The following is a 22,410-nucleotide window of genomic DNA, read 5'->3' as shown; positions in this document are numbered from 1 at the left end:
TGTGGATTCCCGTCGATGTAAGGGCACTCGGATACCTCTTGGGAAGTTGGACCAAACTCCAGAGGAGCTGAATAGGTAATTGTACTCCGCAATGTGACTCTTGTGGAGCAGCCGCTGTGCTGTGATTTTGTGATTTGATTTTTACAAACTTTAAACTTGAGTAAACCTTTCTGCCCGGTGACCCGGTTAAAGTCCGAGGCCACCGCTTCACACAACGCGTGCCTGAAGTCAAAACAACATTTCAAAATGAGTTAAATAAAGAAGCCAGTGCACTTAAGTGGGTGGTGTTAACGTCATTCTGAACAGGCGGAGGAAGGGGGGTTGGGGGTCTGTGATTGAACTGTTCTTGAGGCGAGTCCAGCTGGCAGGGTTGTGGGGGTTGTGTGGGCGGAGGGGGGGGATTCGTTTAAATGCAATCTGTCGGATTTAGAATTACCTTGTCACTCCTGGGTCAGAAAATAAAACAATGCCTAGGCAAAGAAAGTTTGCCAAACATTGGAATTGAATGTCTTATTTTGGTTAAAATAAGAAAAAGCTTGTTCAAATGTATTCTAAATGATGAGTTGTTGAATCGAAATCAAACCCTGTGTCTCTTTGTGTACACTCAGGATGACAACAGCACCTCGGTGCCGGCACTCAAACCAAACAAACACAAGTGTCGCGGTTCCCACGGGAAACGCACAACACAGATGAGGATCATGGGGCAGCCTGAGGGTGTGCGGCGGCGTCTCGACCTCGAACTTAATCCCCCGCCGGGGGACACCAGACACGTGGAGGTCGTTCGAGGTCGCGCCGGCTACGGCTTCACGGTGACGGGCCAGGGACCCTGCCTCCTCAGCGCCATCCTGGAGGGTGGCCCCGGCTCGCGGGTGGGCCTGAAACAAGGAGACCGCCTCATGGCCGTCAACGGCGCCGACGTTTCCGACCTCCCCCACGAGACCGTGGTTCAGTTGATTGGCACCTGCGACGGCCCCCTGCGATTGGCCGTGCTGGAGGAAGGGCGGAGCCCCGGGGCGCCCGCTGTCGATGAGGACGAAGGCGATAGAAAGGATCTTTACCAAAAGGCCAGTGTGTTCCGCACCGTTGCGGATGGTCTGGCCCCTCCGCCGGTGTGTGGCCCGGTCGTGCCGGCTGAGACCAAGCCGCGGCCGGTGTCGGAGCCCGACGTGTCACGCTGGGCCCAGCGGTTGGACTCTCTGGTGGAGCGGCCCCGGGAGGAGGGCACGGAGGACGAGGACTCGGCCTGCAGCGACCCCGAGGAGGCCGGCGCGGACTGGAGCCTCCTGAACATGACCATGGTGGTGGGCTACCTGAGCTCCACGGAGCTCCTCCTGAGCACCGTGGAGTCGGAGGAGTCCTGCCTGGAGGCCATCCGCCGGTGCATCCGTCAGCTGGGCACGGAGCAGGACACCCACACGCTGGTGCTGATGAAGGTCATGTTCGACTGCGTGCGGCTCTGCGACGACGCGGGGGCGGTGCTGGCCGCGTTCCCCGCCGAGAACCTGCTGCTCGGCGCCGTCTGCGCCGAGGACGCCCGCTTCTTCTGCCTGGTCACCACGGCGCACGTCTCCGACGCCCGGCCCCCCCCGGGGGAACCCCTCCGGGCCTCCTGCCACGTCTTCTTTGTCGACCCGGAGCTGGGCTGCCACCGGGACCACATGGCGATCGCCGGGCGTTTCGGGTTCCGCTGCACCCCGGACCCCGACGCGGCGGGCTGCCTGGAGTTCCCTCCGGCCCCCCAGGAGGTGCTGCACTTTGTGTCGGTGCTGTACGGCGACATGGGGGAGGCGGTGGAGCGGATCCGGCTCAGGCTGGACGCAGAGGCCCTGGCGCCGTCCCCGGAGGAGGACGAGGATGGCCAGGGCACGGGCAAGCAGGGCAGCGCCAGCAGCACTGGAGACAGCGGCATCGGGAACGCCTCGCCCCCCGAGGAGAGGATGGACCGGGATTTCCCCCCAGCCGAGGTGCCGGGTGGGAGCCACACGGGGGTCCACCTCCCCAGCTGTCCCTGGGATTACCCCGCGGATGAAGAACTCGCCCCGCGGGGCCGGGCCCAGTCCACCCCCAGCCTCCACTGTAATCCCGAAGGCCACCTGGACGAGGGATTCCCCCTCACCGAGTCCCTGCCCGGGCCGGACGCCCTGAGTGGCCTCTACGGAGGCCCGCCCCCCAGGCTTGAGTTCCAGTTCAAGCCCCCGCCGCCTCCCCTGCCTCCGGGGAAGAAACAGAACTTTCTCCGGGGACCGCTCAGGAACAGCCAGAGGTGGTTCTCCAGGCAGAAGGGGCCCAAAGGGCACAGCGGGGCCCCGGAGCCCCCAACGGTGGTGGCTAACGTCTGGCCCTCCAGCGTTAGCCTTGCCGGCATTAACGCCAACTTCCTGCCCCCGCCCATGAGCCACATCAATACGGACGGGTATTGTCTGGGCAACCCCGGCGCGATGCTGCCTCCCAAAGTAGACTGGACCAAAAGGTTCCTGGAACAGAACACAAGACACGCGAAGGAAGGCCACAACACAGTAAGAAAATAGTAGTATGGAAGATCCATACAGAGACCAATATTTTCGATGTATTTCTTCTTAAAGGTGAAGTGTGTAGGATATGGTGGCATCTAACGATGCCCCCCCACCCCCAACACCTCCCGTTCCAGCAACGTAGGTGAAGCTACGTGGCCTATAGGGGACCCAGAATGATGTCATGGTCTACAACGGCATCGAGTAGCCTAGTGTCAAGTGATCAGGTTGAGAGATCTATAAATTTGATTCATTTGTCTGTAAAACTATAGGTTATGGTTAACAAGTAAGACACGGATTATGACTACGAATTAAAAACGGGTTCTCTCTAGAGCTGTTTGTCCATGATCGGCCCCTGTAGAAACATGGTTGGCCCCGTAGAAGAGGACTCTCTCCCTTTGTAGATATAAAGGGCTTATTCTAAGGTAGCACAAACAATTCTTATTTTCATGGGATCATACACAAATTAAAACATACCGTTGTATATTATATTCCATTTCTGCCCTTTCCACTAGATGCCACTAAATTCAACACACTGCACCTTTAAAGCATAACCCTCGACTAACGCATACATTTCATGTCTCGGATTAAAAGTCAATTTTATCGAGATAAATTAGATTAGGGGTTTACATTTTACGAAGCGCATTTTAAAATAACCACATGTGTTATTAAAAAACGTTACCAAGGCATTTTTCTGGATATTATATGCTGACCGTTTAATAGCGTCATTGTGTTACTACTCACTGTGCATAGTGAGTCTATAACATGAGCTTCTGTTACCATATGTGTTAAAGTTGTGTTAAACATTCACACCAGTCCAGGAAGTATAAAATGTTCCCTGTGCGTTCCCAGACACCGGCCGGGTGTCATGGCTGTTTCCTGCTGGCAGGGAATGTGAAATACAATAGCATCGTTTCAACGGTCACTTTCGGACACGTGGGTGTGAACCATGGGGTGTGAACCGAGCGCTAGACTGCACCTGTTGTCTGTCAATGATGTCATTGTCATGAAAGAAGGGCAGAGTCCAATGTAGTTCTTCTCGTTGTCCACAAGAGGTCCCTGTTTTGCTATTCTTTGCTCCTTCTGGAGCTACAGAATACACAAAATCACTGTCAAGCTGTATTGGTCGGATTCAATTTATGTTCAAAATAGTTTTAGTCCAAATCTGGGCAGTTGGCACATCACTTCACCTTCAACTGGTCAATGGTTATTGAAGAACACCAAATCCGTACGTGCTAGACAAAGACATTCACTATAGAACTATGGTAACCCAAAAAATACCATCCTCTGTCATTCAATTTGCATATGTGTTATTCAATTCCAAGTAACCAATGTCCTTCAAAACCCCTCTCAATCTGGCTACCAAAACACAAAACGCGGCGTCCTACAGTATCCACCATGGCGGGTAATAGTGTGTGTGCATGAATTCCCCTGTGTCAGATTAGAAAGAAGACAATCTCGCGCAGGAAGCCAGGAAAATTACAGGGTAGTGCCCATGTCATACGCCGTAATTGCCCACAATTCTTCCTCGCCTCTGCGCCCAGCATTGGGTTCAGCTATTCTCGACGCACGACGCAGAGCAATTCAATAGAGGGCGAGGGCCAATGTGATGAACACTGAAGCGTGCTCGGAGGAGAAGGGACAGACAGACGTGTGAGGAGCTTTCTGTGGTTTTCCTTCCATTCATATATAATGAGTCTCCGGACCCCCTAGTTTCTCTCTACGCTCGGCACTGGGCTTGGCTGGCTGTGTCTAATTCCGGGGGGGGGACTCATTTGGTGACATGTCTGACTTGAACCCCTGCTGGCAGGCAGGCCCGGCTGGCATGCCCCGGCTGTGTGACATAACCTCCCATTAGCCGCAGTCCCTTGCTGCTTTTGCTTCTTCTCCGCGATCTGATCTTGGGATCTGAAACACATTGGGGCTCGGCTCGGCCAAATTGCCATTTTTAGGTCAATTTTTGGCGCGTTGAAAGTTCCTGTCAGTGCTTCTGTATGCTGATTCTTAATATCTGCCCGGTTGTTAAAAAAGTTTTATCATTGCTAATAACACACAACTTTGACAAGACAATGCTGGAGGATGGACAGAAATATCATTGCTACACAAGATTTACGTTTACATTTAGGGCGCTTTTATGTAAAGCGACTTACAATGAGTACATTTGTCATAAGGAGGTAAAACATGTCGGTACAGTAAGGATGTAGTACAGGGTGTTGCCCCATGTCGTTTGTGATGTTATCGTCCTACATTAACACGGATGCAGCCGAAATGGAGAGGTGATGCTGAATGTGGATTCCTGCTCTCCCTGTGGGGAGCCGGTCCTTGTTGTGTCCGGGGGTGTTGATGTGTGTGTGTCCCCTCCTCCCTCGCCATGTTCAGGGCCCCAGGTCGTGGAGCAAGGGGGCCCGTTCGTCCGGCCGCCGTCCGGGCCACCGACTCAGCATGGCGCGCTCCCTGGACGACCTTGAGGTAGGCACACTGTGTGTGTGTGTGTGTGTGTGTGTGTGTGTGTGTGTGTGTGTGTGTGTGTGTGTGTGTGTGTGTGTGTGTGTGTGTGTGCGCAGACTTTGTGTGTGAGTTTGTGTGTGTGTGTGTGCAGGGTTTGTGTGTGCAGGGTTTGTGTGTGTGTGTGTGTGTGCCTGTCCGTCTCTGTGGTGTATTTTGTTTTTGTTTTCACGTCGCTTTCAAAAGATTTCAGAAATATTGAATGCTTCCGATTCAGGCTCATATATTTCCCTGCACGGATGAAAACACTACGATGTGTTTTGTTTAGGGACCGCCCCCCCCCCCACCCACGCACACTGCTTCCCTGAAGCACGTCGACATTGTTTGGGTTTTAGTCTTTTTTTTGGTTCTCTTTTATATTTACTTGACAGCAGTCTGTGTGGATTCATGAATGAACGTCGAACCGCAATGCGATACATTTGTTGCTGAGTGACGGACACGATTCTCTTCCCTGTTCTCTTGGGCAAATGCACAGGAAACTTAGCCCTGTGCATTGGCAAGACGCCAACACCCCCCTCCCCTCCATTTTCTACTCATTCCCAGCCTTTCATTTCCTTCGCCTTGAACTCGACTCCTGCGATTTCTGCTTCTTCTTCTCCTGCCTCTGCCGCGTCGGGGGCAGCGAGACCTGCTCGGACAAAGTGCTCTTTGTGGCCACCTCCGCGGCCCCGGGCCCGGGTGTTTGTCCCCGCTAATGAGTGCTTCCACTGCCGCTCAATGGCGTGCCGACATATTCTCATGTCGGGGTTGCCATGGGATTCTTCCAGACGACCCTTTGATGATCTGCTCTCAGATTCTCTCTTTGTTTTTCGGTTGTCGTTTGTCTTCTCTTCGCATCTCTCTCCGTCTCTGTTGATCTCTAGCACTCGCTCTCTCTCTCTCTCTCTCTCTCTCGCTCTGTCTCTGTCACTCTCTCGCTCTGTCTCTCGCTCTTGGTCTCTTAATCTCAACCTCTCTTGCGCCCTCTCTCTCCCTCTCTTGCTCCATCAGTCACATGCACAGAACATGTGTGTTATTGACATTCAGATTCCAATTAATGCGACAAACACAACCGCCCACAACATGCATGTATCTTGCACATACACACATGCTTGCACGCACACACACGCACACGCATACACACACATGCACAAAGGATACAGCTATAAAACAGAAGAACATTAAGTACAGACACATGCATGAATCACTGCCGCAAACGGACACACCCACAGAACACACATTACACACTCGCCCGCCACAAGGCTCCATGTTTAGAATGGACACACACACACACACACACACACACACACACACACACACACACACACACACACACACACAGCTTTCATTTGTGTGTGTGTGACATTTTCCGAGGCAGCATTTGGCCTCACTTCATGCCTTCACATTATTTATGCTTTTATCGTTTCTATGTTTTCGGAATTGAATCCGGAAAATTATTATTTTAACATAATCGTATGCCGGAATGAACACTTAATCTTTTCCGTGCTCCTGCTATCTTCAATGTCCGCCTTAGGTTTCCTTCCGAGGGGCTCAGTCCATGTGTGAACATAAGATACGTGGAGCCTCTTTGTGTTGGTGTGGGCATTTATTGAGCGTCAGTGGCCGGCTCGCTTTAAGACACGGCCATTGGTCAGGTCGCCTCTCTCTCATGTAGAGAAGGTTGGAAAACACAAACATGTGGTTGTATCTAGGTTACCGTTGATCACGGAGTAGTGAAACGTGGAAAAATCCAATGCCGGGGCACCACGTGATCCACCGCATGAAAGACATCATCGGGTTGAGTTTCTGCGAGACAGAACCGGTGGGAATGCAGTATTTTCTTTCCGTGGTGGTGGAAGTCTATCTGGTCCACATCCTTTCGGAGGCTGTTTCCTCCTCTGGTGTTCTTTGTTCTAAAATGCACAAATGCATAACTCCCACATAGAAACGTGTCTTGAATAAAATATCTGGCACATCAAGTGTGATACAGCCGTGTTTGTGTGCTCGATGTGTTAGACCTGCAGAGTTTGGTTTGATTGGGTAAAGTTGGTTGTGCGGGCACTCAGCCTAGATTCTCTCGCCGTTCCGGTATTGATCGCAAATGCTTCATTGTTCTCACTCAGGGAAGTCGATTTGGATAAAAAGCCCCCTGCTTGAGTGAGCCAATGTGAACGCGGGAGTGCGCATATGAAATGGAAACTGCAGGCACGTTTCACTTTCCCTTCCCTCCGTCTGAGGTTCCGCAATAACAGTATTAGCAACACGCAAAGCGCTGGCTTCCACCGTTAATGTGGCCCTCTCTCTGGTAAGCAGTCGTCGTTCTGCGTGGAGGCCACTCCAGACTCTCCTCATGACGTAGCCCCCCGCTCCCCGTCGCCGACAGTCCGACCGTGTCCAAATGCCAGCACGATTATTTACCCAGGCAGAGTCGTGGCTGGTGGATGAACCGTAGATTTCAGACAGCTGTGAACAGAGGGGGTTTAAGCACTGCCAAAGGCAATCCGATCCGCACCTTTTCTCCTCTCCTCCACCGGCTCTCACTTCAAGGGCTCTGCTTCACCCCGGGGTCTGCACTCCGAGATCACAGAGCGCACTACTACTGAAAGCACCACCACCTCCACCTCCACCACCACCACCACCACCACCACAGAGCACGGAGCCAGATCATGACCTTGCCTTGACTAATAGCCAACCGGTATCCGTGTCTAACAGGAGTGAGATGGGAGGATTTTCCCTTCATCGATGTCGTTGTTAATTGCGTGCCCCTGCCTTCCTATGGCTGTGTTTTCTTAGTAAGCCGTAACCGTAGAGTGGTCCTGTTTGTGCTTGTGTTCTCTGGCTCTCGCTGATACCACTGTGTTCCACGCGTTTGTTGTGATTTGTAGAGCCGTGCCTGCGACTGAACGTGGCCATTATGTTGCCTGACCGTCTCAAACTAATCCTTCCTCGGGGGGGGGGGGCAGGCCTACGACACAAAGGACGGCTCCGCTCGATCCGACCGGCGTCACGATCGATGGAGCCCTAGTTGTGGCTGACGCACGCCTCCTCTGAGCTGGTCTTGTTGCGTGGGAGATTATGTCGTGAAGAGAAACCAACGGAAAAACACAACGCTGAACCGTGATGAGCTTGGCTCCGGTCAACGGGAGCACCTGGTTCGCTCAAGGACAGCCGCCCCGCGAGACACTGCTCCAGTACACAAACATTGGCGCGTTCGGAAGCAGCAAGCACCCACCGCCAGCCCTCCCTCCATCTCCCCTCCCCACCGTCTCCCCCACCCTGCGTGGACGTGGGCCCCCCTGGGTGTTACCTCGGTGTGTGTGTGTGTGTGTGTGTGTGTGTGTGTGTGTGTGTGTGTGTGTGTGTGTGTGTGTGTGTGTGTGTGTGTGTGTCCCTGCTCGCTCACACAATCACACCGCGGCACTGTGTATCTGCGGTTTGTCGTTGTGCGTCACTGGCTCTCGCGAGGGATCCAAGGAACAAACAAACAAAACAAAGGAAGACAACAAACCAACAAGGGGCATCAGGTTCATCTCCCGCTGTCCCCAGCTGTCAGTTGTGATCCTCGACAGACAGGTCTGGGAACAGATGTCCCTTCCCTGGGAAACAAACCCCCAGAATGTTTTGTTTGTCATTCCAAATAATGGCGCTTTCTTGAACCGAGACTGACAGAGGCGCTGGTGGTTCGTCGTCAGATCCTTCTTCCCCCCCCCCCCCATTCCATCCTCTTATGTCATGTGGGCCGTTGCATGTGTGCGTGATGTTTACCTCCCGGTCTGTCTTGCTCCCCCCCCCCCCCCAACCCTGTGACAAGCTTGTCCACCAGAGGGGGGGTGCCCCCGATCCTTGCAGCATCACAGGCTACCAATCAGAAGAGCTGGTGTGTGTGTGTGTGTGTGTGTGTGTGTGTGTGTGTGTGTGTGTGTGTGTGTGTGTGTGTGCAAACGCATCAATAACTTCTTGCAAGACCATTGGCAGGCTCTCCGGCTCCCTGTGTTTGTTGACATAGGTTGCGGTCCTCTCTCGCTCTCTCTTGGTCTCTGTCTCTCTTTCTCTGTCTCTTTCTCTCTCTCTCTCTCTCGCCCAGGTGTGGCTATGTTAACTCTTCTGGTGTTGATTGCATGCTTTGGGCTAAGAGATCTTCCGTTGCTCTGTGGGCGTTGCAGAGAGAGAATGAGTGAGAGACAGAGGCAAGCAGTGAGAGAAAGAGGGGAAGAGAGAGGAGCAGAGAGAGAGACATTTAAGCATTGTGAGAGAGTTGCAGGGAGAGAGAGAGACATTCAGACATTCTGCTTGACGAGAGAGAGAGAGAGATTGAAGCAGGGAGAGAGAGGGAGGGAGAGAGAGAGAGAGATTGAAGCAGGGAGAGAGAGGGAGGGAGAGAGGGAGAGCGAGATCGGAGCAAAGAGAGAGAGAGAGAGAGGGAGGGAGGGCACTAGAGGAGGAGGCGGCAGCGGAGGGAGCGTTTGAACTCCCATTAGCCGTTGGGATTTTCAGCTTTCCTGCACGTTTTCTCTCCTCCCTCCACCCGCTCTCTCACTCGCTCTCCTTACTGCAAAACACAAGACTCTTTACACACACACCATACGCACACACCGTACACACACACACACACACCCACACACCGTACACCGTACACACGCGTGCTCCGGAGCCCCAGCGGATGGACCCGTTTACACTAGCCGGGCGCGTGCACCAGAGCTGAGGAAGAGCCCGACGCGCGCGACACAGCACCATACATGGAGCAAAGTTTGACCCTCCACACTGTAAGTGTTGTGCATGGATGCTTGGTTTTTGCTTTTTATATGGAGTGTCTTGCCTTGCACACAACTGGTGTTCTTTGCCCTCTTTTTGGTCTTTGTGTGTGTGTGTGTGTGTGTGTGTGTGTGTGTGTGTGTGTCTTTTTCTTTCTGTGTGTGTGTGTGTCTCTTTCTCTGTGTGTGTGTGTCTCTCTCTCTTTCTGTGTGTGTGTCTCTCTCTTTCTATGTGTGCGTGTGTGTGTGTCTCTCTTTCTGTGAGTGTGTGTGTGTCTCTTTCTGTGTGTGTGTGTTTGTGTGTGTGTGTGTGTGTCTCTTTCTTTCTGTGTGTGAGTGTCTCTCTTTTTCTGTGTGTGTGTGTGTCTCTCTCTTTCTGTGTGTGTCTGTGTGTGTGTGTGTGTGTGTGTGTGTGTGTGTGTGTGTGTGTGTGTGTGTGTGTGTGTGTGTGTGTGTGTGTGTGTGTGTGTCTTCTCTCTCTGTCTCTCTTACTCTCTTAGGTCTTGCATGGTAGCTTGGGTCCAGTACAGTGGCTGGCTTGTGTTTGTGTGTGTGTTCTGTCGGAGGGATGTTTTCACCCAGGCCAGTTTCCTACTCCCATGTGCTGCACGCTTTTGACTCGCACTGAAACGCTGTGCACTAGAGAGACACACACACACACACGAACGCTCACACACACACACGTGTCTCGTTGAAACCTTGCCACCGGGACAGCACGTTGACGCTCTGTGATTGGTCCTCTGACTGAAGGTTGGGGGGTGCATGGCGGGGGTTATCATCATCAAGCAATGCCCTCTCTCACGGGTGTGACGTACAAACCATCAAAAAGGGGAAAATAAGTAAATGGGGGGAGGGCTATCTCATCCGCCTGTGTGTGCGTGCGTGTGTGTGTGTGTGTGTGTGTGCGCGCGCCGGGGGATGAAGATGTAGGAGCTGCCTTCACTGTTTTGTTGTTGTCGTCGTTGTCGGGTGAAAAAGGGTCCTCGCTGAACGACGGGGAGAGAGACAGAGAATTATTAGTTATTTTTAGACCCCCATGTTGCAGCCCTGGTTTGAGGTTGGACTTGGATGTGGGGCGAGCAGTGGTGGTGGTGCCCTGCCTCTCTCTCTCTCTCTCTCTGTCACTCTCTATCTCTCTCTCTCCTTGTGTGTGTCTCTCTCTGTATCTCAGTGTCTCTCTCTCTCTGTTTCGGTCTCTATGTCTCTCTCTCTGTTTTTTCTGTCTTTCTCTCTCACTCTCTGTCTCTGTGTCTCAATTTCGCTGTGTCTCTCTCTCTCTCTCGCTCCCTCTATCTCTGTCACTCTCCCTCTGTCTCTGTCTCTCTCTCTCTGTCTCTGTCTCTCTCCCTCTGTGTCTGTCTCTGTCTATGTCTCTCTCCCTCTCTAACTCTGTCATTCTCCCTCTGTCTCTCCCTCTCTCTCTCTCTCTCTCTCTCTCTCTCTCTCTCTCTCTGTCTCTCTGTCTCTCTGTCTCTCTCTCTCTCTCTCTCTCTCTCTCTCTCTCTCTCTCTCTCTGTGTCTGTGTTTCTCTCCCTTCTGGGCTTGACTCTGAGCCTCTGATTCATCGCCTGTCTCGTTCACTCTTGCCCTCTCTCTCTCTGAGCAGCGTCTTTGCTCCATGGTGTCTCCGGGGCACCGCCATGTTTATCTTCCCTCGGTGGTCATCCTGTGTCCGTGCAGACACTCAGACACCCGGTCATTTGTATGCAAATACAGCAGCGGCAATGAAGCATGGCCCCCACACGGCGATATTGCCCACTTGGAACCCTCTGATAGCAACGAGGGTGCTTCACATATCTGGCACCCTGTGGTTTGTTGGTCGCTGAATTCTATTTCTGGTGTCGATACTGGGGCCTTAGAAGACGCTGGTATATACGGTGTGATCTGTGGGGAACGGTGGCAGGAGAAAACAATGCTTGTTCCCCCAGAAGAGCATTGTGGGATGTACAAAGGAAGCAGCTTCATATCGAGGTTGTTTCTATTGTCATACTCCACTAGATGTAATCTCTGACCCCGCTTGGGAAAAACATCCATTGAAGTTTCATTGAAGAATCAAAATCGGACTTCCTCCACTTGTGATCCCTCTAAATGGAAAAGCAGCGCATGAACACAATGCAGAAGAAAAAAAAGAATGGGAGGCCAGCCGATTGGCCAGCAGCTGCTCAGAATATGAACCAGCGATGAGCCAATCACCATAAGAGCAGATGTGGTAGTGGGAGTTTGCTACTGCTGAGTCTGATGTTTTTAACCAAAGTGCTCAGAGGAGGAAAAATACCCTATTTCCCGGTCCTGGGGAAACCACGGGCAACACACACACTGCTGCCATTCCCTTCACTGCCCCCCCCCCCCCCCACCCCCCAGGGGCTTGGTTTAACAGGGTGGCGGGGGTAGTGGGCGGAGCTTGTTGCTTCGTGTGATGATGCCGCACAGACATTAAGATGACCTCATCCTTTTGACCCGATGGTCGCCGGTTGGTTTGGGAACACAGTTGGCAGGATCAGTCCCAACTTTTATTTCGATCTCTTTATTCACCGATCGTAACCTGACACAGAAGAGGGATGTTGAAGTGGTTCAGACTCGCAGCTTGAGTATTAATAACCCCCTCTGGTTCCTCATGAAAACAAACGCGCTCCGGAGGACCGTGTCAGAGGCGGCGGCGCCGCAACAGGAGACAAGGAATGGCTGTGGTTATCTGACTGAACGCTGTTCAAGTCACGACATGCTCCCGACATGCTGGTGGAGTCAGACTACCCGCATCACACCTGAGAGGGCATGGGGGGGGGTGTGTGTGTGTGTGTGTGTGTGTGTGTGTGTGTGTGTGCAGGAAGGTTGGGGTGGGGTTTGGAGGGGAGGGGTTAAATAAGAAATTCTCTCAACAGAAGGTGGAAACGGATGTAGACGTTTGTGCGTGGTGACCGAGTTGATGATGTCTCCCCCGTTCTCACGGTCCGAGGCCTTATCGCGGGGAGCCTTGAGGGATTGATCACGCAGCCGTGCGTTCCCGTGTCTCGACATGCTTCGTATTATTCGTTAGAAAACAAAGGGCGCTTACTGCCAGACCCCCCCCCCCCCCCCCCCCCCCCCCCCCCGGCTCCTCCACCCGGGGACCGCCAAGCGTGGAACCCGTGCCGGGTTTTTATCATCACGCCACACTCTTCCATCCGTGGCGTGGCGTGCAGTGCATCGGACCTCACGCGTCACAGGGTTTCTGGGGAAGTGCTCGAGGAGGAACCCGGGGGAGGAATCCATTTAAAGGTCATGAGGACCAGAGGGGAGCGAGCTGGAAGGGTGGACAACATGGAGAACGTGTGAATCAAATCTTCTTCTTCGCCTTCGTCCTCTTCTACACCTTCGTCTTCTTCTACACCTTCGTCTCCTTTGTCTTCTTTGTACCACCTCGGTTTCTTCTTCTTCTTCGTGGTTCGACCTCTTGTTTTGGTGTCGTGATTAGAATCACAAGGCTCGTACATTCTGGTCCATAACTTCGCACAGGGCGTTCAATGGGAGTTGTGTTTGTATGCAGGCAAAGCTCTCTCTCTCTCTGTCTCTCTCTCTCTGTCTCTCTGTCTTTCTGTCTCTCTGTCTCTCATTCTGTGTGTGTGTGTGTGTGTGTGTGTGTGTGTGTGTGTGTGTGTGTGTGTGTGTGTGTGTGTTTCCCCTCCACAAAAATGCCCTGCCCTTGCCCCCCTCCTCACGCCAAACTCTGAGACTCAACAGCATCCTGTCCTCTCTGTCCCTGGGGAGTGTCAACCCATTCTTACTCCCAGTCCTCTCAGGTTCCCATTATGACCAGCCAGTAGGACCCCCAACACACACACACACACACACACACACACACACACACACACACACACACACACACACACACACACACACACACACACACACACACACACACACACACACACACACACACACTCTAACTACTTCTCTTTAGTTAAGGTCAGGACGCTGATAATTACTCAGGAAATCATCATCCGTTTCAAAGCAGCCTGCCTGCTCCGCTGCATATGCACACACACACACACACACACACTCACACACACACACACACACACACACACACACACACACACACACACACACACACACACACACACACACACACACACACACGTTAATTACGTCCCGCCATTAAAAAGCGATCCCACCTTGTTGACATTTTTGTGTGCATTCCAAAAAAAGCGCTATTTGTACATTTGTGGGGGATGGGTTGAGTGGAGTATAGGGTCCCAGGGCTAATTATAAGGGTCATGTTTCAGGTTGGAAAGGCCTTCTCTGGCACTCTGGTTTATGGGAATCCAAGAGAGAGAAACAGAGAGCTGAGGGTGTGGTGGCATGTGATGTGGTTAACACACACACACACACACACACACACACACACACACACACACACACACACACACACACACACACACACACACACACACACACACACACACACACACACACACACAAAGATTCCCCTCGACCCCCAGGCCTTACAGTTTCAAAGCCCTCCTAGTGATTAAAAGGTGTTTTCATGCTTATGCTGCAGGTTTTTGTGGTTTAAAATCCCTCTTACTTTTTTTGTCTGGTATAACCGAATGCACTGGATGTACCTCATTAGAGTTAGCTTTGAATAACATGTATGAGAAGTCAATTGTATATTTATAGATACAGATATAGTGTTCCCATTTTGGTGGCTTTGTGTAGGTCGTAATCTTTGTCTTCCGTGTGGGTGTGGGCCAGTTTGACTGACAAGGCAATTCACACTCCACTCAACGGCGGTCGCAATCTTCTACCGCAATCCCACACGCACAACAATGCATTTCACACAAGGAAAATGGCCAAGAGGAATTGATAAGCCTATCCTCCAGGCTCTCCCCTCGGCCAATGAAATACGTTCTTGGATGTGTACAGAGAACCGAGCAAGCTTTGGAGTCTGCTCTCCTAGGATCAGGGGACATAGTATAATGGATGATTGGCAGCCACTGGTGCTCAGATATGTGTCTCTGTGATGAGCAGGTGTTGCTCGTGGTGTGTTTGGGCAGAGGGTAGATTCAGTGAGAAATGGAAAGATTGTCCGTTGAGCGAAAGGCCTTGGGAGTCGAGGACAAAACTCGAAGCAACACACAAAAGGGTTGCTTAACTTAAGTAGATTAGATTTTTGTTTATATTTGTATTCTGAGTCTCGCGAATCCTAACTCAAACTCAACCATTGAGTGTATCAAATTAAGTATTTCGGAAAAACAGATGTTTAGATCATGGTATCTCAGACCGTGCCAAAAGAAAAGGGGCGCTGTAATGATGAAAGTAGATCACTCAGACGAAGGCTCTCAACCCCCTGCTAGCTTTGTTATCAGCATCATTGACATCATATGTATATAGGCCCTGATGCTAATGGGCCCTAATGGCCCTAGAGTTAAGTGGGGCCATCTCCCTCTGATGTGGTCGACCCAGCTAGCACTGGAGAGGAAACGCCAGATTAAAGATGATCAGAGGGCCCACTGGTTACAAAACAAGCCGCGACTGATTGCATTCCAGACAGCATGGTGACAACCGAATATGTGTTGCTACCCAGCCGGCGCTACCCCTTAAACACTGATCCCCGCTTGATATCGGGACCACATCTTGATTCAGACGTTGCCCGTTTTTTTTTAGTTTTGAATCCTTTTGAATCGTTTGCATCGGCCCCCATGGGTTTGGACAAAGTGGAATGACGACATGGTCTACCCAACCCCCCCCAAAGCTCCGGGTCACCCGCTCTTGGGCAAGGCAAATCTCAGGAGGGAGCGTCTGAGATTACGTTGAAGTTGTTTACCATTCCTGGAGCTCCACTGCATGTCTGGCGGGTTGAGTGTGATTCCCGTCAACAGAACACACTCGTCACAGTTCCTGATGCGGGTCATCTGTCCTTCCTCTCTCTTTCTTGCTCGGCCTCTCTCTCTCTCTCCCGGCTCGACCCTCCTCTCTTTTCTGTCGCCCCCTCTTAGTCCCTCCCCCCTGGGATACCAATCTCCTTGAAGGTGGTCTGAGTTCTGGTCCGTCGTCTGGTCTCCGTTGCCCTCTCCTCGGGGGAGAACGCTCGGAAAGCGCCAGCCAATGAGCCTGCGACGGTTCAGACCGGGGATGTTAAAATCCTGCAAAGTGGGGATGAAGGGCCAATCGTAGTTTCCTGTCAACACTCAACACAAGAACACAGTCAAACTCGACTTTGTTCTTGTATGAGAACTTAAGGGGAAAAACTGGAATTGAGGTTCCAAGCTCGTAGGCCAGAGATGAATTTATTTTTCTTTTGTTGTACGGTCTTTGCTTCTCGTTTCTGGGTCAGAGGTCACCGGTTCACCTGGCTTTGGCCACTGTTGTGAACTCTTCACCCCTGGGTCAAAGGTCGTCGGATCCAATCCGTAACACAATGCTTCAGGGTCATGCCTTATCGCTTTTACAGCTGATGTAACACAGACATACCTGCATGTAGCGCTGCTGATAAGCCCGGCTTTTCCCCCTTTTACGCATGTACCAAAAAAAAAAAGAGAGAATCGTGAAGAATTCCGGTTTTAATAGACGAAATCCAAACCTCAATATGCGACCAGGCCTGTAAAATGCCACGTTCCAGCCAGGACACGCGATGGTTTGGTCCAGAGAAGGACATTTGTGGTGAAGGAAACAATGTGGTTGAAATGAAATGTGAAATACTCTCAGCCCTCTCCGTGGCAGACGGGAGAGAGCCTTGAAAGCGGCCACCTACGGTTTCTGCGCCAACACTGAACAGTACAAGAACAACATCCACTGGTGCATGAGACCCACCAACGCACAAGAGGCTCAGCGAGAGATGCCGATGCTTCTTCTTCAGGTGTCTCTCCGTCGGGAAGGGATCCTTTCGCCAGGAAGCGGCAGGGATAGCTCTGTGGCCGCCGTGGAAGGCCTCAATCCTGGCTCACACACGTTTCTCTGGGCATGAGGAACCAGGAGCCCTACGGAGTTCAAGTCATGGACATATTTTCCCCCTTTTTTTCCTCGCTCTTTGCACATTTTCTTCCCTTTCTTACTGGATGGAAAAGTCATATGGTTTCAATTTACAGTGACTGGGTCCTTGTCTTTCAAGCGTAGAAAAATACCCAGTCGCGAAACAAAGAAGGGGAAGGGGGTGGGGGGGGGGGTGCACTGTGGTTGTAGATTATTACGGGGAGGGGAGGGAGGGGTTGATTGGTGTGGGTCACGAGGAAGAAGAGGGGACAGGGTGGAGGAGGCCGCTTATCCGACTCACCAGTGCCTGCATGTTTGCGGAGGCTGCGTGTATTGTGCGTCGTCATGGCAACAGTTACATAGGGAAGGGAATCTTTATTTTTTTGAATCTTTTTTTTAACTTTTTTTTTTTTTAGCTTAACTCCCCCTCTTCTCCTCCACCCTGGTCCCGTTTTCATTTTCTTTTTCTTTTTCTTTCCTTTTGCGCTCTCTTGTCCGGTATACCTCATCGGATTCCCCCCTCTCCTCTGCCTCCCCCAACCTCCCTCCCTCCCTCCCTCCCTCCCTCCCTCCCTCCCTCTCCCGTGTGTAACTTGTACAGACATGGCGAAAAGAGTTTTGGGTGGGGAGTGTTCAGGTATGTGCGCACACACACACATTTACCCGTATTCCCCCGCTGCCGCTGTCGCAGTCCGGAGAACAATGAGTTTAAAAAAGAGACTTTCCTTTAAGAAAACCTGGTTCTTCAACGCGGTGAGTAGCTATCTCTCTCTCTCCGTTCTCTATCTCTCTCTCTCTCTCACTCTCTCTCTCTCGCTCAGTCCCGTCTCGTTGTCTGCGATGTGCGCCCGATGTTTGTTAGGTCAGCTGTTTTTGCCATTACACTCTCTTCTCCGTTGAGCTCTTCCCCTCCGAATTTCGAGGCAGCTGTTTGATTCAAACTGTGGGACCCTTCCAGTGTTTGTTGCCTCAGGTGTGTGTGTGTGTGTGTGTGTGTGTGTGTGTGTGTGTGTGTGTGTGTCTGTGTGTCTGTGTCTGTGTCTGTGTGTGTGTGTGTGTGTGTGTGTGTGTGTGTGTGTGTGTGTGTGCGTAGTGGATAGGAAGCCCTACCTTTGGGAAATTTCTGAACAGAAGTGTTCAGAAATTTTCAGAAATTCAGAAGTGAACCAAAGATTTAAAGGGGGGGAGAGAGAGCGGTAATACCGGCTTTGTTAAGGCAATAAGCCACATACATTTGTGTGTGTGTGTGTGTGTGTGTGTGTGTGGTCGGCAACATGTCTTAACGGGTCTTGGGTGGGAGCGCTCCCGGTTCGTGGCCGTCGCAAAAGCACGGGGCGACAGAAGCGCGATTAGACAGACAATGCAAATGAGTCTATTTGCATTGCGTCATTCGCCTGACCTGCGGATAATAGACGTGAAAACAGCAGGCTGTTTATACGCTGAATGAGGATCTCGGCCACAAAACACAAAGTGGGGGTCTTAGAGCTACTTGGCGTCTTGGAAGCGAAAGGCTCAGATGTACAGGGAGGGAGAGAGAACGATAGGGCAAGGGAGATAGAGGGGGGAGGGAGAGTGAGGGTGAGAGAGCAAAGTGAGGGGACTGGGTTTCTCAGCCGGTGCCACCCAGGCTGGCCTTTGGATCTCACTTCAGGTGTGAAAACAGGAAGGATGTGCAACCCCCCCCCCCCTCCCTGTGACAACCTTCCCGGGGGGAAACACAAACGGCACAGGTGTGAAGAAAACAAGCAACCACAACAAAACAAACTGTGTGTCTGTGCATGGCCGGGGTGGGCTGTCCTTTTAGGGCTTCAAGATCGACGCCACCTGGAGTCATCTTAAGGTGTTAGCATAAAGCCTGGAGAGACACATAAGGGAAGCACTTTGGTCAGAAGCATTTTGATCCACGGGTGTTGTACAAATGGCTGCTCCTAGTGCTGCAGCTAGTAATGGTTAAAGGCTCCTAGTGCAGCTAGTGATAGTTAAATGCTAGAAGAATGTATCCTAAATAATTTCATTGCAAGTGGTGCAATGCAGTTTTTTCCCACACTTGCACGCCTCAAGTCTCAAAGGTGTGTGTCACCGGCATTCTTGATGGTGCCGTCATAAGTGTGTGATGTAAACTTCCAGGAGACGACTCCGGTCCCAACAGGGGCGTCGTCATACAAGCCTCCCGTTTCTGGACCAGTGTCACATTGTTGTCCATTGCTTTGGGATTAGTAATACCTGGGCTCGGCCATCAGTAAAGGAGGCTTCTGGGATACGCTGTTGTCTATCTAGCGACCCCGGGTTTAACAACGGCAACAAGTAGGCCAGCGTCATTTTCAGGCGCAGATTGTGTTTTCTCCACCTCCCCACACACACCCAACTGAGTGGCCCACCGAACTGTGTTCTCCCCCGGGTCCTACACCACCCAGTGGAGTTGGCCCCTGGCTGTTGACGAGATGGATGGGTGGGTGGGGCCCTTACTGTCCTACAGAAGCCACAGAATGCAGTTAGTGGCTTGACTAGCAGGCAGGGCTATGAGGGAACACACACGCACATCCGGGCCAGTACTGATGTGGGCAACTCCCAAAGAAACGTGGGGATGGCCGTGATTGGTTGGAGTATTGTACCGTGTCATGAGCACAGATGTCAAGCTCTGTGGACACACACATGTACGCACACACAAACAGACACACATGCATGCACGCTCGCACTGATACACACACACACACTCACACACACTCACACTCACACACACACACACACACACACACACACACTAACACAGACACACACGTAAGCACCCTCACACACATGCACAAACATCCGCACGAACACACGGTCACACACAGACAGACACATAAACATGCAAGCTCAAGAACACAAACATATACACACGCAGAAATGGCTTTAGTACACACAAGCTCACATGCTCACAAGCACACACGCAGAAAGGGCTTTGGCACAGTATGCTACATGTCTGGTCTTATTCTACAGCCAATAGATCAACCCGGAGGGATTCATCGGCACTGCACGAACCGCAAATGACAGTCAAATTAGCGGGCGTTCTATAAATACAGTCCCAGCCCGGAAAAAACAGGCCTCCCATTATCCCTGATAAATTATGCACGCACTCGAAGCTGCTCCGAAGACAATATCATCGGCGATATTAATGTGATGTGCCGAACGCTGCCTAACATCTATTAGCTTGATGGCGTCTCTTTTGAGGGAAGCGTCTAAAAATAAAAACAGGGTCTGCGTAAGGCCCGCCGAATCGCTCTCACTCCGTCCTGTTCCCTTGACATCGCTCGAGAGGCTCCGGAGCCATTCGGAGAAGGCGTGGAGATGAGGAGCCTTTTCTCCAAGCCACCACGCAAGTGTGGTAACAAGTGTCCTGTTTGACGAGCTAGAGAGGCAGACACACACACACACACACACACACACACACGACCGAACGAGATGGAGCCTTTAAGCATTCACACTTTGAAGTGGCAGCTCAGAGGAGAGTCGTCTGGAAATAGTCCCCCTCCTGATTCAAGCGCGTCCTCCTACGACGCAGGGTGGCTTAAAACGCGGCGTTCTTGGAAGAGGCTCCTCTCATCTCCTCCTCTGCAATGTAAAAATATTCCACCCAACTGAAATCAACACTGATAAACTAAGACTCCTTTCCCAAGACTTGTCCGCGTGCCCTCGACTGTGAACAGCGAGTGTGGTTGTTTTAACACGCGAGGGACGAATTCTCAACAAAACCCGCAGAAACATTCCGATCACCCAGGGCGAAGCGTTAGCTCGTGAGCCCACTTTACCGATTTTTCCCCCCCCCCCATTCTCATTGAAATCTTGACTTTGCGGCGTCTCTGCGCCGGGGGAGGGGGGGGAGGGGGAGATGCCTGTGAGACCTCCGGCCCCGAGGGTGCTCGTCCTTCTCGCCTCCCCTAAGCCAGTGATCTCCAGCGGCCCTGTGAAGCACTCTGAGGCCCACATTAGCAAGTGAAAGGAAGGCAATTACAGCCACTGATGGCCACTCCACCACCGCGGCCTGATTAGCCCTGATCTGTCTTGTGTAACACCAGGCGGCAGGAATGTGTGTGTGTGTGTGTGTGTGTGTGTGTGTGTGTGTGTGTGTGTGTGTGTGTGTGTGTGTGTGTGTGTGTGTGTGCACATATGTCCAAGTGTGTGCGTGTGTTTGTTGGGGGGTTTGTGTGTGTGTGTGTGTATGTGTCTTGTGTGTGTGTGTGTGTGTGTGTGGGGGGGGGGTTGATGGGGTCTTGTGTGTGTGTGTGTGTGTGTATGTGTGTGTTTCTGCACTTATGTCCATGTGTGTGTTGGTTTGTGGATCTGTGTGTATGTCTCTTGTGTGTGTGTGTGTGTGTGTGTGTGTATGTGTGTGTTTCTGCACTTATGTCCATGTGTGTGTTGGTTTGTGGATCTGTGTGTATGTCTCTTGTGTGTGCGTGTGTGTGTGTCTTGTGTGCGTGTGTGTGTGTGTGTGTTCGTCTGTCGTGGGGTGGACCCGGAGGGGGTGTGAACAGCTGCACACGGGGTTGTATTTGTTAAGCAGTGGGGTCCCCACCCACTCCACTCACACATTAACGGCCCTGCCGAGGGACCAAAGGTTCAACCCCACCCACCAACCCACCCATCCCTCCACCCTCCTTCCAGTAGCACACAACTCTACACACTTTCAACCCCCCCCCCCCCCCCCCACACACACACACACACACACACACACACGCCCATGCCGGTGGCGTGGCTCCTCAGTGTGTCTGCAGGAGATGCAGGCGGAGGCTGTGTGTGGAGCCCAGCCTCCCCTTCCATGTGTGAGTGCGTCGGGTGCCGAGGGCAGCGTCTCACTCATGTCTCTCTTTGTTCTCTTTCAGTCAGCGGCTTCGTCGGATGGTGGTGAGTCACTTTTCATTATTGCCCTTTTGATTGTCCGGTCCGAATGTGTCCTGATTTCAAATGTGGTGTTCCGACCCTTCCATTTTGGTGTGAGGTTATGACTTGGGGGGGGGGGGGGGGGGGCTGTGTGTGTGTGTGTGTGTGTGTATGTGTGTATGTTGAAGGAAATGGCTTTTTAAGTTGAGTTTTATTTATTTTATCTGACAAATCCCTTTTCTGTACCGAATTCCCCGCATGGCTGCTCTTCCTCAGCCGGAGGACTTTTAGCGGATGCCTGGGTTGTTTTGTCGGCAAAGTTTGGGTCGAGGCATGTTTGCTCCCTGGAGACCCCCACACTCCTTCACGCTCCACCCCCCCCCACAAAACTATGCACACTAACGTTGTGCTCCCTTCACCATAGAGCTGCAACATGGTTAACACAGGAGGCCGAAGCCACAGACCATAATACTATAACCCCCCCCCTTCTTCATTACAAACCGCCAGGACGTATCCAAGATCCCCGGCTGTATCCTTCTCCCCCAGCCAAAGAGCTCATGGGCTGGGGCATGCAGAAGCTCCTAGATCCGCCTAGACACTGCTCTGAGCTCATTGGGTGTGTGTGTGTAATCCCGGGGATGGGGATGACACAACTGTTGATTCACCAGATACCTAAACGCAACCAGGAAGTGACCGTGAGTGTCGGAGCTATGCGCAACGAGGGCCGCGTGAGTCAGAAGTGATTTGAACGATCACCGGGGACTTCACCGTTGCCTAGTCACCGACAGGTCGAGGGCCGTTACGCCCATTTCTAAAGAAACATAGTGGTGTGTCACGCTGGTTAACGGGCAGGCAGA

The 22,410-nt window shown here is 52.1% G+C and overlaps 1 protein-coding gene across 2 annotated transcripts in view; it reads left to right on the top strand.

Annotated features, from left to right (window-relative positions):
• Positions 1-22,410, top strand: part of rgs12a (regulator of G protein signaling 12a) — a 42,314-nt gene continuing 19,904 nt past the window's right edge. For both annotated transcript variants that reach the window (XM_079758462.1, XM_079758461.1), the window contains exons 1-4: positions 1-75; positions 609-2,516; positions 4,890-4,979; positions 21,556-21,577. In XM_079758462.1, coding sequence (XP_079614588.1) covers positions 690-2,516; positions 4,890-4,979; positions 21,556-21,577 — 1,939 coding nt within the window. In that variant the 5' untranslated portion in view covers positions 1-75; positions 609-689. The remainder of the gene's footprint in view (positions 76-608; positions 2,517-4,889; positions 4,980-21,555; positions 21,578-22,410) is intronic.

Source organism: Pollachius pollachius (assembly GCF_949987615.1).
Source record: "Pollachius pollachius genome assembly, chromosome: 20".
NCBI lineage: Eukaryota > Metazoa > Chordata > Actinopteri > Gadiformes > Gadidae > Pollachius > Pollachius pollachius.
This window is presented reverse-complemented; position numbering and strand designations above follow the sequence as displayed.